This window comes from Bos indicus x Bos taurus, chromosome 1 (genome assembly GCF_003369695.1).
Source record: "Bos indicus x Bos taurus breed Angus x Brahman F1 hybrid chromosome 1, Bos_hybrid_MaternalHap_v2.0, whole genome shotgun sequence".
Classification (NCBI taxonomy): domain Eukaryota; kingdom Metazoa; phylum Chordata; class Mammalia; order Artiodactyla; family Bovidae; genus Bos; species Bos indicus x Bos taurus.
Window position 1 is genome coordinate 143,495,274 of NC_040076.1, and position 14,062 is coordinate 143,509,335.

The following is a 14,062-nucleotide window of genomic DNA, read 5'->3' on the forward strand; positions in this document are numbered from 1 at the left end:
CATGGGGATTCTCCAGGCAAGAATACTGAAGTGGGTTGCCATGCCCTCCTTCAGGGGATCTTCCCAACCCAGGGATCAAACCCAGGTCTCCTGCATTGTGGGTGGATTCTTTACCAGCTGAGCTACCAGGAAGCCCCTTTTTATATATAGAAAAATCTAAAGATTCCAACAAAAAACTATTTGAACTAGTAAACAAATTTCATGAAGTTGCAGGATAAAAAATCAATATGTAGAAATCTGTTACATTTCTTTACACTAATAATGAGCTGTCAGATACATTAAGAAAATCCTGTTTTCAATTGCATCAAAAAAATAAAACACCTAGGAATAAATTTAACGAAGAAGGTAAGAGACTTGTATATTGACACTGAAAAGACATTTATGAAAGAAATGGAAGAAGACACAAATAAATGGAAAGATATTGCATGCTTATGTGTTAGAAAAATTAGTGCTGTTCAAGTGTCCATACTACCCAAGGCAATGTACAGATTCAGTGCAGCCTTTTTAAAAATTCCAATGGCATTTTTCACAGAAATAGAAGAAATAATCCTAAAGTTTGTGCATAACCACAAAAGTCCCCAAATAGCAAAAGCAGTCTTGAGAAAGAGGTACAAGCTGGGAATAACATGCTCTCTGATTTCAAATTACATTACCAAGCTATAGTAATTCAAACAGTGTCTAGGATACTGGCATAAAAATAGACACCTAGATCAGTGGAACAGAATAGAGAGCCTTTAAATAAATCTTTGCATATATGGTCAATTAATTTATAATAAAGGATACAAGAATATATATTGGAGAAAGGACATTCAGTAAAAGATGTTGGTAAAACTGGAGAGCCACATGCAAAGGAATGAAACTGGAGTTTACACGGTACACAAAAATGAACCCAAAATGAATTAAAGACTTGAAAGTAAGGCCCGAAACAGTAAAACTCCTAGAAGAAAGCACAGGTAGTAAGTTCTTGACATAGGCCTCGGTGACGGTTTTTTCAGTCTGACACCAAAAACAGTAAAAGCAAAACTAAACAAATGGGGCTCCATCAAACTAAGACGCCTCTACCCAGCAGAGAGACTCAACGAGATGGAAGGGCAGCCTGCTGAGCGGAGGGCAGTATTCCCAGATCATACGTGTGGTAAGTGTCTGTATATAAGGAACTCATGGAACTTAATAGCAAAAAAAAGCAATCCAATTTAAAAATGGGCAGAAGATCTGAACAGACATTTTTCCAAAGAAGACATATAGAAGGCCAAAAAATTCATGAAAGAAATGCTCAACATCACTGATCATCAGGGAAGTTTAACCAAAGCCACAATGAGATCACGTCTTACACCTGTCAGAGTGACTGTTCTCAGAAAGACAATAGATACCAAGTGTGAGCGGAAGGGTACCCCTCCTGTATTACTGGTGGGGGATGTAAAGTGGTGCAGCCACTGTAGAAAACAGTATGGAATTTCCTCAAAAAATTAAAAATCGATCTGCCACACAATCTTGCAATTCTACTCCTTGGTATTTTTCTGAAGACAACAGAAACACTAACTCAAAAAGATATCTGCACCCCATGTTCATTGCAGCATTGCTAATAGTAGCCAAGATATGGAAGCAAACTAAAGCGCCCACCAATGAATGAGTTTAAGATGAACACACACACACACACAAGAATATTATTGAGCCATAAAGAAGAATGAAATCTCACCATTTGTGACAGCATGGGTGGAGGATGGATCTAGGGCACGATGCTGAGTGAAATAAGTCAGAGAAAGACATATACCACGTGATCTAACTTATATGTGGAATCTGGAAAATAAAAATAAAGACAAGCTCATGGACGGAGAATAGGTTGGTGGCTGCATGAGGTATGGAGAAGGGATTGAGAAAAAGGGGTGAATTTTTTTTGTTACTTGTTTTTGTTTTTTGTTACTTGTGCAAAAAGAAGTATATGCACAAAAGCAGTAAGATAAAAGGCTAATAAACGCAGTCATTTCAGAAGGATTATGGCATCAAATATCAGACAGGGCAGCACCTGAAGAATAATGTTTTAATTTTCAGTCCTTGGAATTTCTTCCCTCCTTACCTGATACAGAGTCAGGAAGCAGAGACGAGACTTACATCAATATGTGCACGCTCTTTACTCGGTATATGCATTTGTTCCATGAGGGAAATAAATAGAAGTTTGAGACCTGGTTCCTGCCCTTAAGGAAGTTAGTAGCTTCCTTAAGCTGAAAACCAATCAATCTGAGGGCATCGTGGAGACCCTCCACGATGGAATTTCCTCAAAAAATTAAAAGTCGATCTGCCGTACCCTCCATCGTGGAGGGTCTCCACGATGCCCTCAGATTGATTGGTTTATGTGGTCAGTGTCATGTGGATTAAGAGTTTGGACAATTCATTTAATTTTATAATAGTTAATGATTGATTAGCGTCATCTGCACATATGTGACTAAAAGCACTTTGTCATATCCTCCTGCATGTTAAAGAACGCATTTAGTGTTGTGGCCACGCGTATGTGAGAATAGTGTGTGTATGTTCGGCGGGGTGGTGGCTGCACTTTCAGCTGCGGTGTCTGCTTGGGAGCCGTTGAAACGTGCCGGTGACTCCCTTTTCTCTCCTTCCTTTGTGGTATGTTCAGTGGGGTTTTTCTTTCTGAATAAGGAATGGTAAACACATTAACGGTCTAGGAAATTGGCAGCCACCACAGATCTGGCCGGCCAGGGGTGGCGGTGGCTGTCCCTGTGACGAGTGGTCTGAAGACCTGTTCCCGGTTTCTCCTCAGGTGTCCATCGATTGCCCATGGTCCATCTACTCCACCGTCATCGCGCTCACATTCAGCGTGCCCTTCAGGACCACGCACTCCCTACTGTCGTCCGGGACACGGTAAAGGACCTCAGGCCCTGCTTCTTTCCCACTCTCCCCCACACTCAGGCCCTGTTGTTCAGAGCTTGACTTTGGTGACGCTGAGCGTGTTTTATCACAGCCATAATGCTGCGGTCCACCTGTCAAATTCACAGTCATTCCCTGGATCCTAAGTGCACGGGCTCTACTCAGATTTCCCCAGCTCTCTCAGGAGTGAGTTTGCACAGCTGGTTTGTAGGATGTGGGATTCAGACAGTCTCCTCTGTTTCTGAGATCCCTTTTTATCCCTCCTTCCCTATTTTCAAGCCACTGGCCCATTGACAGACCTGGGTCAGCTGCCAACCTGGATTCCACTGATCACATCATCATGGGTTTGTGTAACTAGTTCCCTGTCAGTTGCCATCTCTTACCTCAAAGGTGGGGTTTTCAACTTCAGCTCTTCTGACACTCCCTTAGGTAACCCCACGTGGGGGGTGATTGGCAGCACCCCTGGCTCTCCCCCACTTTTTGCCAGGGGCACTCTTCACCCTCCCTACCCCCAGTGTGAGAACCACAGATGTCTCCAGACATTGGCCCCACTTGAGAGCCGCTGCTTTGGAGGCTGGACCAAGTTCAGATTCAGTGTCTGAACAAGGAAGTCCGCGGGTGTCGTCCCACCCTTCATGTGTCTGGGCATCAGGAGATGCAGTGTCTGGTGCTTGAAAACACCAGCAGTGGACTTTCCCGTGGTGCCAGTGTAGGGGACACAGGTTTCATCACTGGTCTGGGAAGATCCCACATGCCATGAAGCAGCTAAGCCTGTGCGCCAGCACCGCTGAGCCCATGCTCTGGAGCCAGGGAACCACAACTGTTGGGCGCCTGTGCCCTGAAGCCCACGCTCTGCAACAAGAGAAGCCGCCGCAATGAGAAGCCCGCACACCACAGCTAGAGACGCAATGAGAAGTCCGCACACTGCAGCTAGAGAGAGTAGCGTCTGCTCTCCACAACTCGAGAAAGCCTGAACAAAGCACTGAAGACCCAGTGCGGCCAAAGATTAATTAGAAAAAAAAGAAACACCAGCAGTTCTACAGATATTAATGATTCAGCAATTCTGTAGATATTAATGGTTAAAAACACCAATGACTTTACAGAGAATCTGAGTTGCTGCATTTGAGACTGATTTTTCAAAATTTCTCATGTATAACAGAAATTCAAGTTAATTCTACTTACCTAGTGGAGTTTGTTACAGTTTTGCTTCTGTTTTACGTTTTGGTTTTTTGGCATAAGGCATGTGGGATCGTAGCCACCGCCCCCCACCCCCACCCCCCGCATTAGAAGGTGGAGTCCTAACCACTGGACCACGAGGAAAGTGCCCCAGTGTTTTCTTAACACAGCCAAAGTGCATTTAATAAGGTTCCCAAACATCAGGATCTTTTTTTCTCCTTTAGGAAATATGTTCAAGTGTGTGTCCAGAATTTGTCAGAACTTGACTTTCAACTGTCAGATAGTCGTCTTGTAGACACCCATGATAGTACCGACCTGCGACTAATACCGCTAAACACGGAATCTGAACAGGTAACCTCTCAGTAGAACGCAGAGTGAGAAGCGTGTGCTGGCGTCATGGAGCTGACCATGTACAGGGAGCAGCCACGCAGGCAGTAGTGGGGCGTGCACGCCCAGGGAGGAGCACCCTGACATGCCGGCTCAGGGTCCTCTGTGGGCCAGGGGGCACAGCGCACAGAGTAGGAAACAGATTGTGTTTTTAGAAGAATTAAATCTTGCATTTGTCAGACTCCACGCACAGATTTACTCTAAGCTCTTCCTCGAGTCTCATGGTGATGCGTAGATGCCATCACCCCAGCAACAGTGGCTGCTGCATCCTGCCCACAGTCACACGCTGCCTTGCCCAGTGGCGAGCTCTGGGTTGTCAGGGTAGCTTCGTAAAGGAGTCACGTTCGTGTTCATGCTGCCTGGCTGAATCCTGGCCCCGCCTTTCTGTTCATTTGTTGCGTTTGTTTTTAGACAGTCAGTGCTGAGTGTTTAGAAGATCAAAGGTTTTCTTAAGGCTATCTGATGTCTAGCATTTTCAAAGGACTTTCCCCCACATTTGGCCAACCTCAGTGCTTCCTGAGTCTGTCCACACTTAAAGATGCGGACTTGATGCCTGAGGTGCACCAGTTCTTTTCCCCACTTCACTTAGTGGTAGGTCATAGTGATTGTCATGGTGTAAAGGTGTCCCTGTAATTGTTTGATGACATTTCCCACTTGGGAAACGTATGGGATACTGTGTACTAAGAAATATTCTTTACCCCTGTGCTGTCGAGCTTAGGGAATACTGAGGAATCAAGCCCTTTGACCAGTTCCGGATGGTCTTTGCAGGCAGGGCCTCGGGAGGTGCTGGGAGGCGGGGCTGCGGCAGCACACACCTGTGTGTCAGGAGGCGGGCCTGGGGACAGCCTCCCAGCTCCCTCCCGCTCGCCTGGTGGGGCACACACACCTTGCCCTGAGCGTCTGGTGTGTGTGTGTGCCTGCGTGTGCGTGTGTGCGTGTGCACAGCGACAGCCAACTCTCTTGCAGTGCATCCACAGCAGGCAGGCCGTGTTCTTTGTCTGGGAGCTGAAGTGGACACAGGAGCCTCCCCCCTCTCTGCACTGCCGCTTCTCCACTGGATTCTCCCCAGCTTCCGAAGAACAGCTGTCTGTCTCCTTAAAGCCCTACACCTATGAATTTCAAGTGGAAAATTTTTTTGTATGTATCGCCTTATTTTTTTGGTGGGGTTCTGGGGTGGAAGCATGGAAGGTGATGTCATATTCTTTACCTTCTAAAAATCAAACAGACAAAATCTTCCAGTATAATGAAGCAACCCGTCATGGAAAAGGCCAGCGGTAGGGGCATGGGGGCAGTGGCCAGCTGTGGTTAGAGCCCTGGTCCCATCAGTGGCGCGTCTGCCCCTTGGGCCCTCCTGCGCGACCCCCACTGAGCATGACCGTCTGCAGCCTCTCCTCCCTGTTGTCTTCCTTACACTGACTTCCTCGTGTCCTGCACCTGTTCCTTTTCATCTGGAGCATTAGCGGCTACATCTCTAGGCTTTTAAAAGAAAGCAGATCTTCTTTCACGTGCACGTTAGGTGTGGAGCTAACAGCAGCCCGGAGCTGGGTGAGTCAGGCCGTCGTGCGCTGTTTGTCCAGTGCGACGATTGGGCTTGGTGTTACGCAAACCAGAGTGTGGACACACAGGTTTGTGGTGTTTTCTTCTCTAAACGACGGAGACTGTCAAGCAACGCTTCATTTGAGAAGGTGTTTGTGTGCATAGCTCTTGATATTAGCGGTTTTTTTAATACCTCCTTCTGACCAAAAGACTGTTTAAACCCACCTGTTTTCCTGAGTGTTCCATACTGGCCTTAAAGTTAAACATAGCCACTAGCGTAGTTCATCATTTTGTGGACAAGCAGATGCCCCTTTGGTGTGGTGATAGCTATTGAACATTAGATTATTCACATGGTGAAGAGTCAGCAGAAACTTAATGTGGTTTGCTTACTGCCAGTGACAGTGAACTCATTAGCAGATTCCACTGGTACTTTGTCTTTTTTGCTTCCTTTTCAAATTGAGCATAGGAAAAATTTTCCTTTAGACCTGTACAAGGTTAGTAAAAAAGCTAGAGAAAAATACCTGGTAGATTGCTGTCTTCAAAACTGGTATTCTGAGGACCAGAAATACAGAATTATTATTATTTTTTAAAGTTTCATTTCTGTACCATGAAGTTCCCCGGTGGTGCAGATGGTAAACAGTCTGCCTGCAGTGTGGGAGACCTGGGTTTGATCCCTGGGTCGGGAAGATCCCCTGGAGAAGGAAATGGCAACCCACTCTAGTGTTCTTGCCTGGGCCATACCGTGGATGGATCACAGAGAGTCAAACACGACTGAGCGACTAGCTCTTTCACTTTCACCGTTAAGTTCACCGTTAGGGGCGTTCGCTTCATTGAAGTTAGTATATTGAAAGAGCTGGGCCACCAGCACCACGATCGTATTCATTCTTCCAAGAGGAAAGCCTGTGCCCATTCACACGCCCCCCTCCTGTTCGCAGCCCTGAGCTACCCCGCTCTAGAGCAGGGTGCCTGAGCCTTGCCTGTGCAAGGACAGTCGCATTCAGTGTGATCGTCTCGAGAGTGACGGCTTTGATATGACGTGATGTTTCCAGCATTCGTTCATCTTGGGGAGCGTGTCAGGACTCTATCCTTTGTTACAGCTGGGCTCCAGCCGTGGGCTTCCCCGGCCGGGCCTCTTCCCTCCGCCCTGCTGGTGTGGCTGTTCACCTCTCCTGTGGCAGTGGGGCTGCCAGCACGTGGAGGGGCAGGCTCTCATCCCCTGTGCGGGTTTGGGGCCTTTGTCCTGGGTGGTGAGCAAGTGTGAGCAGGTGTGACTGTCAGGTAGGGAGGTCACAGAGATGGAACATCGTGGAGAAGGTTCAGGATGGACTTACTGTGGGGTAGTTCCAAGGAACTCTGTTCATTTTACTGGTTGTGGTAACGCGTTGTGTCTTTTACTGACATATCTGAAGTGTCCAGGGTGACATGGCAGGTCCAGAGCCTGCTTTACAGTAGACCCGGCAGATAAGTCAGTGTGTGTTGGTGGGGAGAGGAGGCTCGTGAAGCGCGACACTGGTGACAGGCCTGTGCGGAATCACCGGGCCAGCCTCCCTCCTCCTGAGAGGCTTGACCATGTTCACGTTAAGAAGAGTTTAAGGTTCTCGGGGTGGGGCTTCCCGAGGACATGTCTCCACAGGGACTCAGTCGGTCAGAGGGCGCCAACACACAGCTGCTCCTCTGGTCCATTCTCGAAATTTCGAGTCTGCAGGCAGCACCATGACGGCCTCAGAGAGCTGTCTGCTCAGATTGTTGACTGTCTCCTTTGCCCTCTCTCCTTTCTGGCCCAGACCTTGTACAACGTGAGAGCAGAGATATCGCCCCCTCCGGGCACGGAGCACTGTAGGACGGGCTCACTCTGCTCCCTGGACGTGTCCATCACGCGGCTCTCGGACCTCCTGGAGGTGGATAAGGATGAAGCCCTGACGGAATCCGACGAGTATTTTTCAACAAAGCTGATGTATGAAGGTGGGTCCCGAGGCTTCTTGGCCCTGACTGTTGTGCTCGGCCCTGTCGTTCACAACGTGCAGTGCTCCTCATCTGGAGAGAGAACATTCTAGAGTTGAAAGAATGTTTGAACGTCCCACTGTAGGGTGTGGCCCTGGACTCACAGGGTGTTGGACGCGGTTACTGCAGAGCTGTTGCTCTGAGAGGTGTTGGAGGCGCTGTGGGGCTCGGGGCTGGGGCACACTGATGCCTGGAGCTGCTCTGTGCTCTGCCTGTGAGTCGAGGCCCCCTCGCTCAGCAGGCCAGGCGTCCTGTGCTCACGCTCCCGCCCTCGCCCTCCAGCCTCCTTTCACCCCTTTCACCCCTCTACCCAGACCCTGGCCCCTCCTCCTTGCCGCCTCCCAGACGCCCCTCGATAGCCCTCCTCTTCTGGGGCCTGGGCTGCTTCTCTAAGATTCTCAGGTTTTGGTGTCAGGCCCTTTATGCTCTAAAAATGCTTAGGGAGGCAAGTCTTCATTTACTTTCTTTAAGATATTAGGAAAGCCATTAACGATAGTGCTCTTGAGAAAGAACTATTTTCCGAACAGTTGTGCGTTCACACTAGTTCTGGGCTCATCACCGCACTTGAGTTGGGACTCTACCAAGCTCACAGTGGCAAATGCACGTTTCCCAGAATGCTGAGTTTTGGTCAGTTTTGAACTGTACCACGGGCAGCCTCTTCCAAGCACCAGGCTTGTGCCACTGATTTTTAAGAAGGTATCTGCTGAATACCTGACGCTGAGGAGCTCGCCTCCGAGGGCCGCCAGCCCAGTGCCTGGTGACCTGTGCTAGGCCTGGGCCTGTGTCCCCTGGCACAGGAAGCCGGGTGGTGGGTGCATGGACCTCTCACTACTACTATTTTGCAACTTCTTGTGAGTGTGTAATCATCTCAGAGTTAAAGTTAAAAAAATGACGTGTACGAAAGGGCTGAATTGATTAGATTTTGACTGTTACGTGCAGAGCATCCGTAACTGACAGCAGCAGTTTCTTCTCTTCAGTCTGTAGCGGTGGGAAACACGGTGCCTCTGCTCTGAGAGCCAGTGGCCCGGCCAGCACTCAGGCTGCGGGCTTCCTGCCAGAGGGCACACCAGCACAGTGAGGCAGGGCCAGGGGCCCTCGGGCGCCCTGAGGACCAGCTCTGTGAGCCGCTGTTCAGTGTGCCCCTCCCCGTGCTGCTGTGGCCTCTGCACGGCCTCAGCTGCGGGCAGCTTGCCCTCTGCTGCCCCTGCTTCCTCATCGGCCTTTGTTGAGCCAACGAGGATCCTGCCCTCCTTGCCCGTGGGTGACTGCTCAGTCCAGCGTTTGACTCGCACTGAGTTACATCACAGTCACGGCCTCTCAGCATCCCTAGCAGCGCCTGCCGTGTGTGCGGCCTCCCCGTGGTTCCCGAAGAGGAGCTCCGTGCTTCATGTGTACCGTTTTTTCCCAAACCGTTGGGGGCTGATGTGAGCGGCAGAGCTGGGATCAGATGCTCTGGTCAGTACCACGCGTAATGGAGGAACCGGCGCCCAACTCCATCCTCACTCCTGATGCTGCCTCCGTGGTGCTGGGTGGGAGGTTACACCGCATTTTCAAGGGGCTTTCAAGGCAGCGTTGACTCTGCTCACTTACGAACGTGAGGAGAAAGAAGCCATCTTCCCCCGTGTAGCCAGCCTCTACCTTCCTTTCTCAGTCAGAGGTGTTCTACTTTGAGATGCAGCTCCAGGGCACCAAGATATGGGACAAACCCCCACTTCTGGACTTCACTCGAGCATGGACTGGCTGCCTCTTCTTTGGTGTGAACCCTGGAGGCCCTTTCTGGGTAAACATGGCGCTTTCCCTCTCTGTTTCAGTTGTGGACAACAGCAGCAACTGGGCAGTGTGCGGGAAGAGCTCCGGAGTCATCTCCATGCCCGTGACGGCCCAGGCCACGCACCGAGTCCACATGGAGGTGATGCCGCTCTTTGCAGGCTACCTGCCGCTCCCCGACGTCAGGCTATTCAAGTACCTCCCCCACCACTCTGCACAGTCCTCACAGCTGGACGCGGGTAGGGACCCTGTTGGGTAACGGACGCAGCACGCCCTCGGTGCGGGGTGTGTGGCAGCTCCGTGCTGCTCAACAGCCCCACACTCGGAACCGGGGTGCTCTAATACCAAACACTTGGTCAGGGTCACTCGTCCTGGGCCTCTGCTCCCGAGGATGATCCACCCGGGACCTGTGTACTGGCATCTCTCCAAAGGCGTGGCGGCTGTTGACATCCTTGTGCCTTGAAGGGCGGCTTGGGAGGCGAGCAGCTCCCCGGGGTGGGGAGAGGCCACCGCAGGGTAGCCTCTGTCTCACTTCCTGTTCGTTTTGCAGATAGCTGGATAGAAAATGACAGCCTGTCGGTGGACAAGCACGTGGATGACCAGCTGGACAGCGGCAGCGTCAAGAGCAGGGGCAGTGTGCACTCAGCTGCCAGCAGCGAGCACAAAGGCCTGCCGATGCCCCGGCTCCGAGCACTGCCCCCCGGCCAGGCCTTCAACTCGAGTGCGGGCACGCAGGTCCTGGTCATCCCCAGCAAAGACGACCACGTCCTCGAGGTCAGCGTCACATGACGCACAGGGCTCACACAGTCCCCGGGCCAGGCGTGTGTGCGCCGGAAGGATCCTGACTCAATGGCAGCCTCCTCGCTCTAGCCTGCCTTGTGTGACTCTGCCTGGCCGTGGGAGTGTCAGAGAAGTCCCCGTGCTCAGCTGGTTGTTCATGTCACCCGGGGTGTCAGAGGCCGTTAACTTCCTCCCCCTGCCCCCTGATATCCTCCAGGTTTGCCCAGAGCCCCGCCGCCTCCCTCCTCCTCCCTGCTCCCTGGAGAGCTTTCTGGAGCCCACTCGTCTGAGCAGTCTGTCATCTACCAGTCTTCACCTGAAGCCCAGATGTCTTTCAGGTGGACACACAGAGGCCCTGTGGGCTTGTTAGTGGCGCGTATGCCTTTCTGCCACATGGCTGCCCAGTTTCTGGGCCAGGTGGGCTTGTGTGTCTCCTCAGGAGGAAAGCACAGCCCTTTACCCCAGGTCATCTAGTCGCGCTTTTCTAGAATAACTCCCTCTCTGGGCAGAGGGATGGGGGTGAGGAGGGAATAAAAACCCCTTCTGTGCCTTGGGACGTCAGACTGGGAGGGCCTGGAGCATCTGACAGCTGGAGCCATTTTAAAGGTACTTAAAGACTAGGCCAGGGCATGAGAAACCACTCGGCACTGAGATGATTTAGGCATAAATGTTTCTGGAGCCCTTCCTCCCCTCTCCCCCCATGTGGATTAGGTATCATAGGCACTTGGAATTAAATATATATTTATTTTAATTATCATTTTATATGTGGGGGTTAATATGTTGTGTTTTTCTCTCTCTTTTTGAGTCTTTACATGTAATTGTTTCTGTATAATCAGTATTTTTTTTTTGCACCTTAAGTCTCAGAAATTAAGAGGTTCCATTTAAATGACGATTAGAGGGGTCTTCTCAGCATATTTCTAGTCTGGTTGTATGAGGGCAAGAGTCTTGGACTATTACTGTCCTGCCTGCTACATGGCAGTCATACCATACAAATGGGTTAATTTGCTTTAGGTTGTACATTTAATTGTACATATGGTTGATTTATTATTTTTAAAAGTACATACTAACTGATGTTTATGTATAAGTTGCACCAAAAATCAAGGACAAAATAAATGTGTGTTTGTTTTTATTGGTGTGAAAGTCACAGCTTGTAAATAAGTGTTGTATGTATTAAACCTTTTCCAGCTCTCCAAAGCGATGTATTTTTGTACATATGAAATAGAGAACTCTTAATTCATTAGGAAAGTGTGCTTGGAATTGAACCTGACCAGATTAATGCAAGTGAGTGTAGTCGGTCCAGCAGAGGGTGGGCCCTCACAAATAACCTCAGATGTGTGAGCCTTAGAGAAAAAGGAGGCTTCTGCAGCCACCACTGCCCCTGGCTGTCACCTCCTGGTGGCCTGAGGGCAAGAAGGCACAGGGCAAAATGAACAGAGAGCAGAGCATCACAGTCTCTTCAGTATATGGTCTTCCGGCTTATTTAACAAATAAAGGTGGTGATCCTTGCTCCCCTGGTTTTCATTATAGAAATTGGAGAAATGTACAAAGAAGATAAATACTGGTACATTTAATTAAATTTTTCAGAAATTTACCTTCCTTGTGTGCAGTTTAAAGCTAATAAACTAAGCAAATTAGAAGTTCAGAATCTAATGGTAGTTAACAGTTTCTAACACGAGTTTGCTTTATTGTAAAAATTGGTGATTGCCCTGCAGATCCGCCAGTGTCAGAAAAGCCTCTCACCCATCTGCATGGTGAGCCTCAAGAGTCCAGGGCGGCACCCTCCTCCATGTGTGACCTTCCAGAGGGGGATGTGGGTCTGTGCTTCCCGATACCCAGTTGACTTTTGCCCTGGGTTCTGATTCCACTATGAAATTCTCTTAATTACATACATATTCAGAAGGGAAAAAATGAAGTGGAAGTACAAAATGTTTATGGTGGTTTCTTATGTCTGAAAATTGAATGACATGAAATTTATCACAGGTTTATTTTTTCCTTGTTGATTACCCAAGAAGATCTTTTGCAATCTAAGTTACATGGGTACCTCTGTTGTTGTTGTTTTTAACATAAATGAAGAATGTCACCTAAAACTTTTTTTTTTAGTCTAAACGGCTGTAACTGAATTTTTGTTGTGTTTAAAATAAGGCTTATGTGTTTGAGACAAGCTGGTTTTGTAGGTAAAAATGAAGCAGCTGTTAAACAACTGTAAAGCCGGAAATGTGCATCCTAAGAAGCGGTATGCAGCCATTTTACAAATATCTGTGGAAGATGTAAATACTAGCCAATGGAAAAGGAAATAAGTTATAATTTTGGTGAATTTCATAGGGTCTCCTATGACTGGAAAAATTATAACTCTTAATGTGGGAATTCTTGTATTTAATCTGAAAATGACTTCTACCTGCAACTCCATCATCAGCTCAGCCTCTCATGGGCCAGGTTCCCATCCTGGTCTTAGGTGATGGGGCTGGGTATCCCAGAGTTGGCGGAGAAAAGACACACAGGCTTCTGGTCAATTCTAGTAGTGTTTAAAATAAAACTGAGTTACAAAATGAAGTTAAAACACTCCAGGTGTATATATGAAATGAAAACTTGTACTACTTTTTATAAAACAACAAACTAACCTGATCTAAATGTTTTATTGTCAATTGTAATCTTTAAAAGAAATCCTATGTGATTTTAAAATTTGACTTTTCATGAAAATGCCCCTTTCTCTAAATGTATTCACCCTGTGCACCAGGCTGTAAGACCTGAGAGTGTGGTCAAGATGGTTTGCTGGCGTTCTGTGGCTGGAAAAGGTGACAAGTTGGTGACTTTGATACTGCAGGTATTAACTCCATTTTCATAGATTACTATGAAAGTCATTTTTCACATTATTCTGTAATATATTGTTAGACTAAAGCCATTGTATTAAGACTGTTTAAAATGTAAGCATTATAATTCTGAAAATACACATTTTAAGAAGAAACCTGCTGGTTTGGACTTCATTCTTATCCTGTGGCGTGTGAAAATTGAGTGTGTAAAAACGAATATTCTTGTTTTCTTTCCCTAATCCTTGTTCCTGACTACTAAACATTAATTATTGGGGGGGGGGGGTAACATTAGGGATTGTTTTTCACAACTTACTGCCCAGTTGTTGTTGTTTAGTGGCTAGGTCGTTCCTGACTCTTGCGACCCCATGGACTGTATAACCTGACAGGCCCCTCTGTCCATGGGATTTTTCAGGGAGGAATACTAGAGTAGGTTGCCATTTTCTCCTCTAGGAGATCTTCCGGACTCAGGGATGGAACCTGTGTCTCCTGTAGTGGCAGGTAGATTCTTTACTGCTGAGCCACCAGGGAAGCCCCTTACTGCTCAATAGCACACTAGAAGTAAGACATCTGAGTCTAGAGAGTTTTTGAGGTTTTTCTGTAGACATATTTGCCATCCTACAGTTTGACATCTTAGACTTCAAAGAGATCAATGCAGTCAATCCTAAAGGAAATCAACCCTGAATATTCATTGGAAGGACTGACGCTGAAGCTGAAACTCCAGGGTTTTG

The 14,062-nt window shown here is 48.2% G+C and overlaps 1 protein-coding gene across 1 annotated transcript in view; it reads left to right on the forward strand.

The window, feature by feature from the left end:
• Positions 1–13,489, forward strand: part of TRAPPC10 (trafficking protein particle complex 10) — a 75,799-nt gene extending 62,310 nt beyond the window's left edge. Inside the window, exons 18-23 of the mRNA XM_027547292.1 lie at positions 2,774–2,874; positions 4,281–4,407; positions 5,410–5,580; positions 7,764–7,941; positions 9,792–9,986; positions 10,298–13,489. Of these exons, the coding sequence (XP_027403093.1) occupies positions 2,774–2,874; positions 4,281–4,407; positions 5,410–5,580; positions 7,764–7,941; positions 9,792–9,986; positions 10,298–10,536 (1,011 nt within the window). The 3' untranslated portion in view covers positions 10,537–13,489. The remainder of the gene's footprint in view (positions 1–2,773; positions 2,875–4,280; positions 4,408–5,409; positions 5,581–7,763; positions 7,942–9,791; positions 9,987–10,297) is intronic.
• Positions 13,490–14,062: the final 573 nt, after the last annotated feature.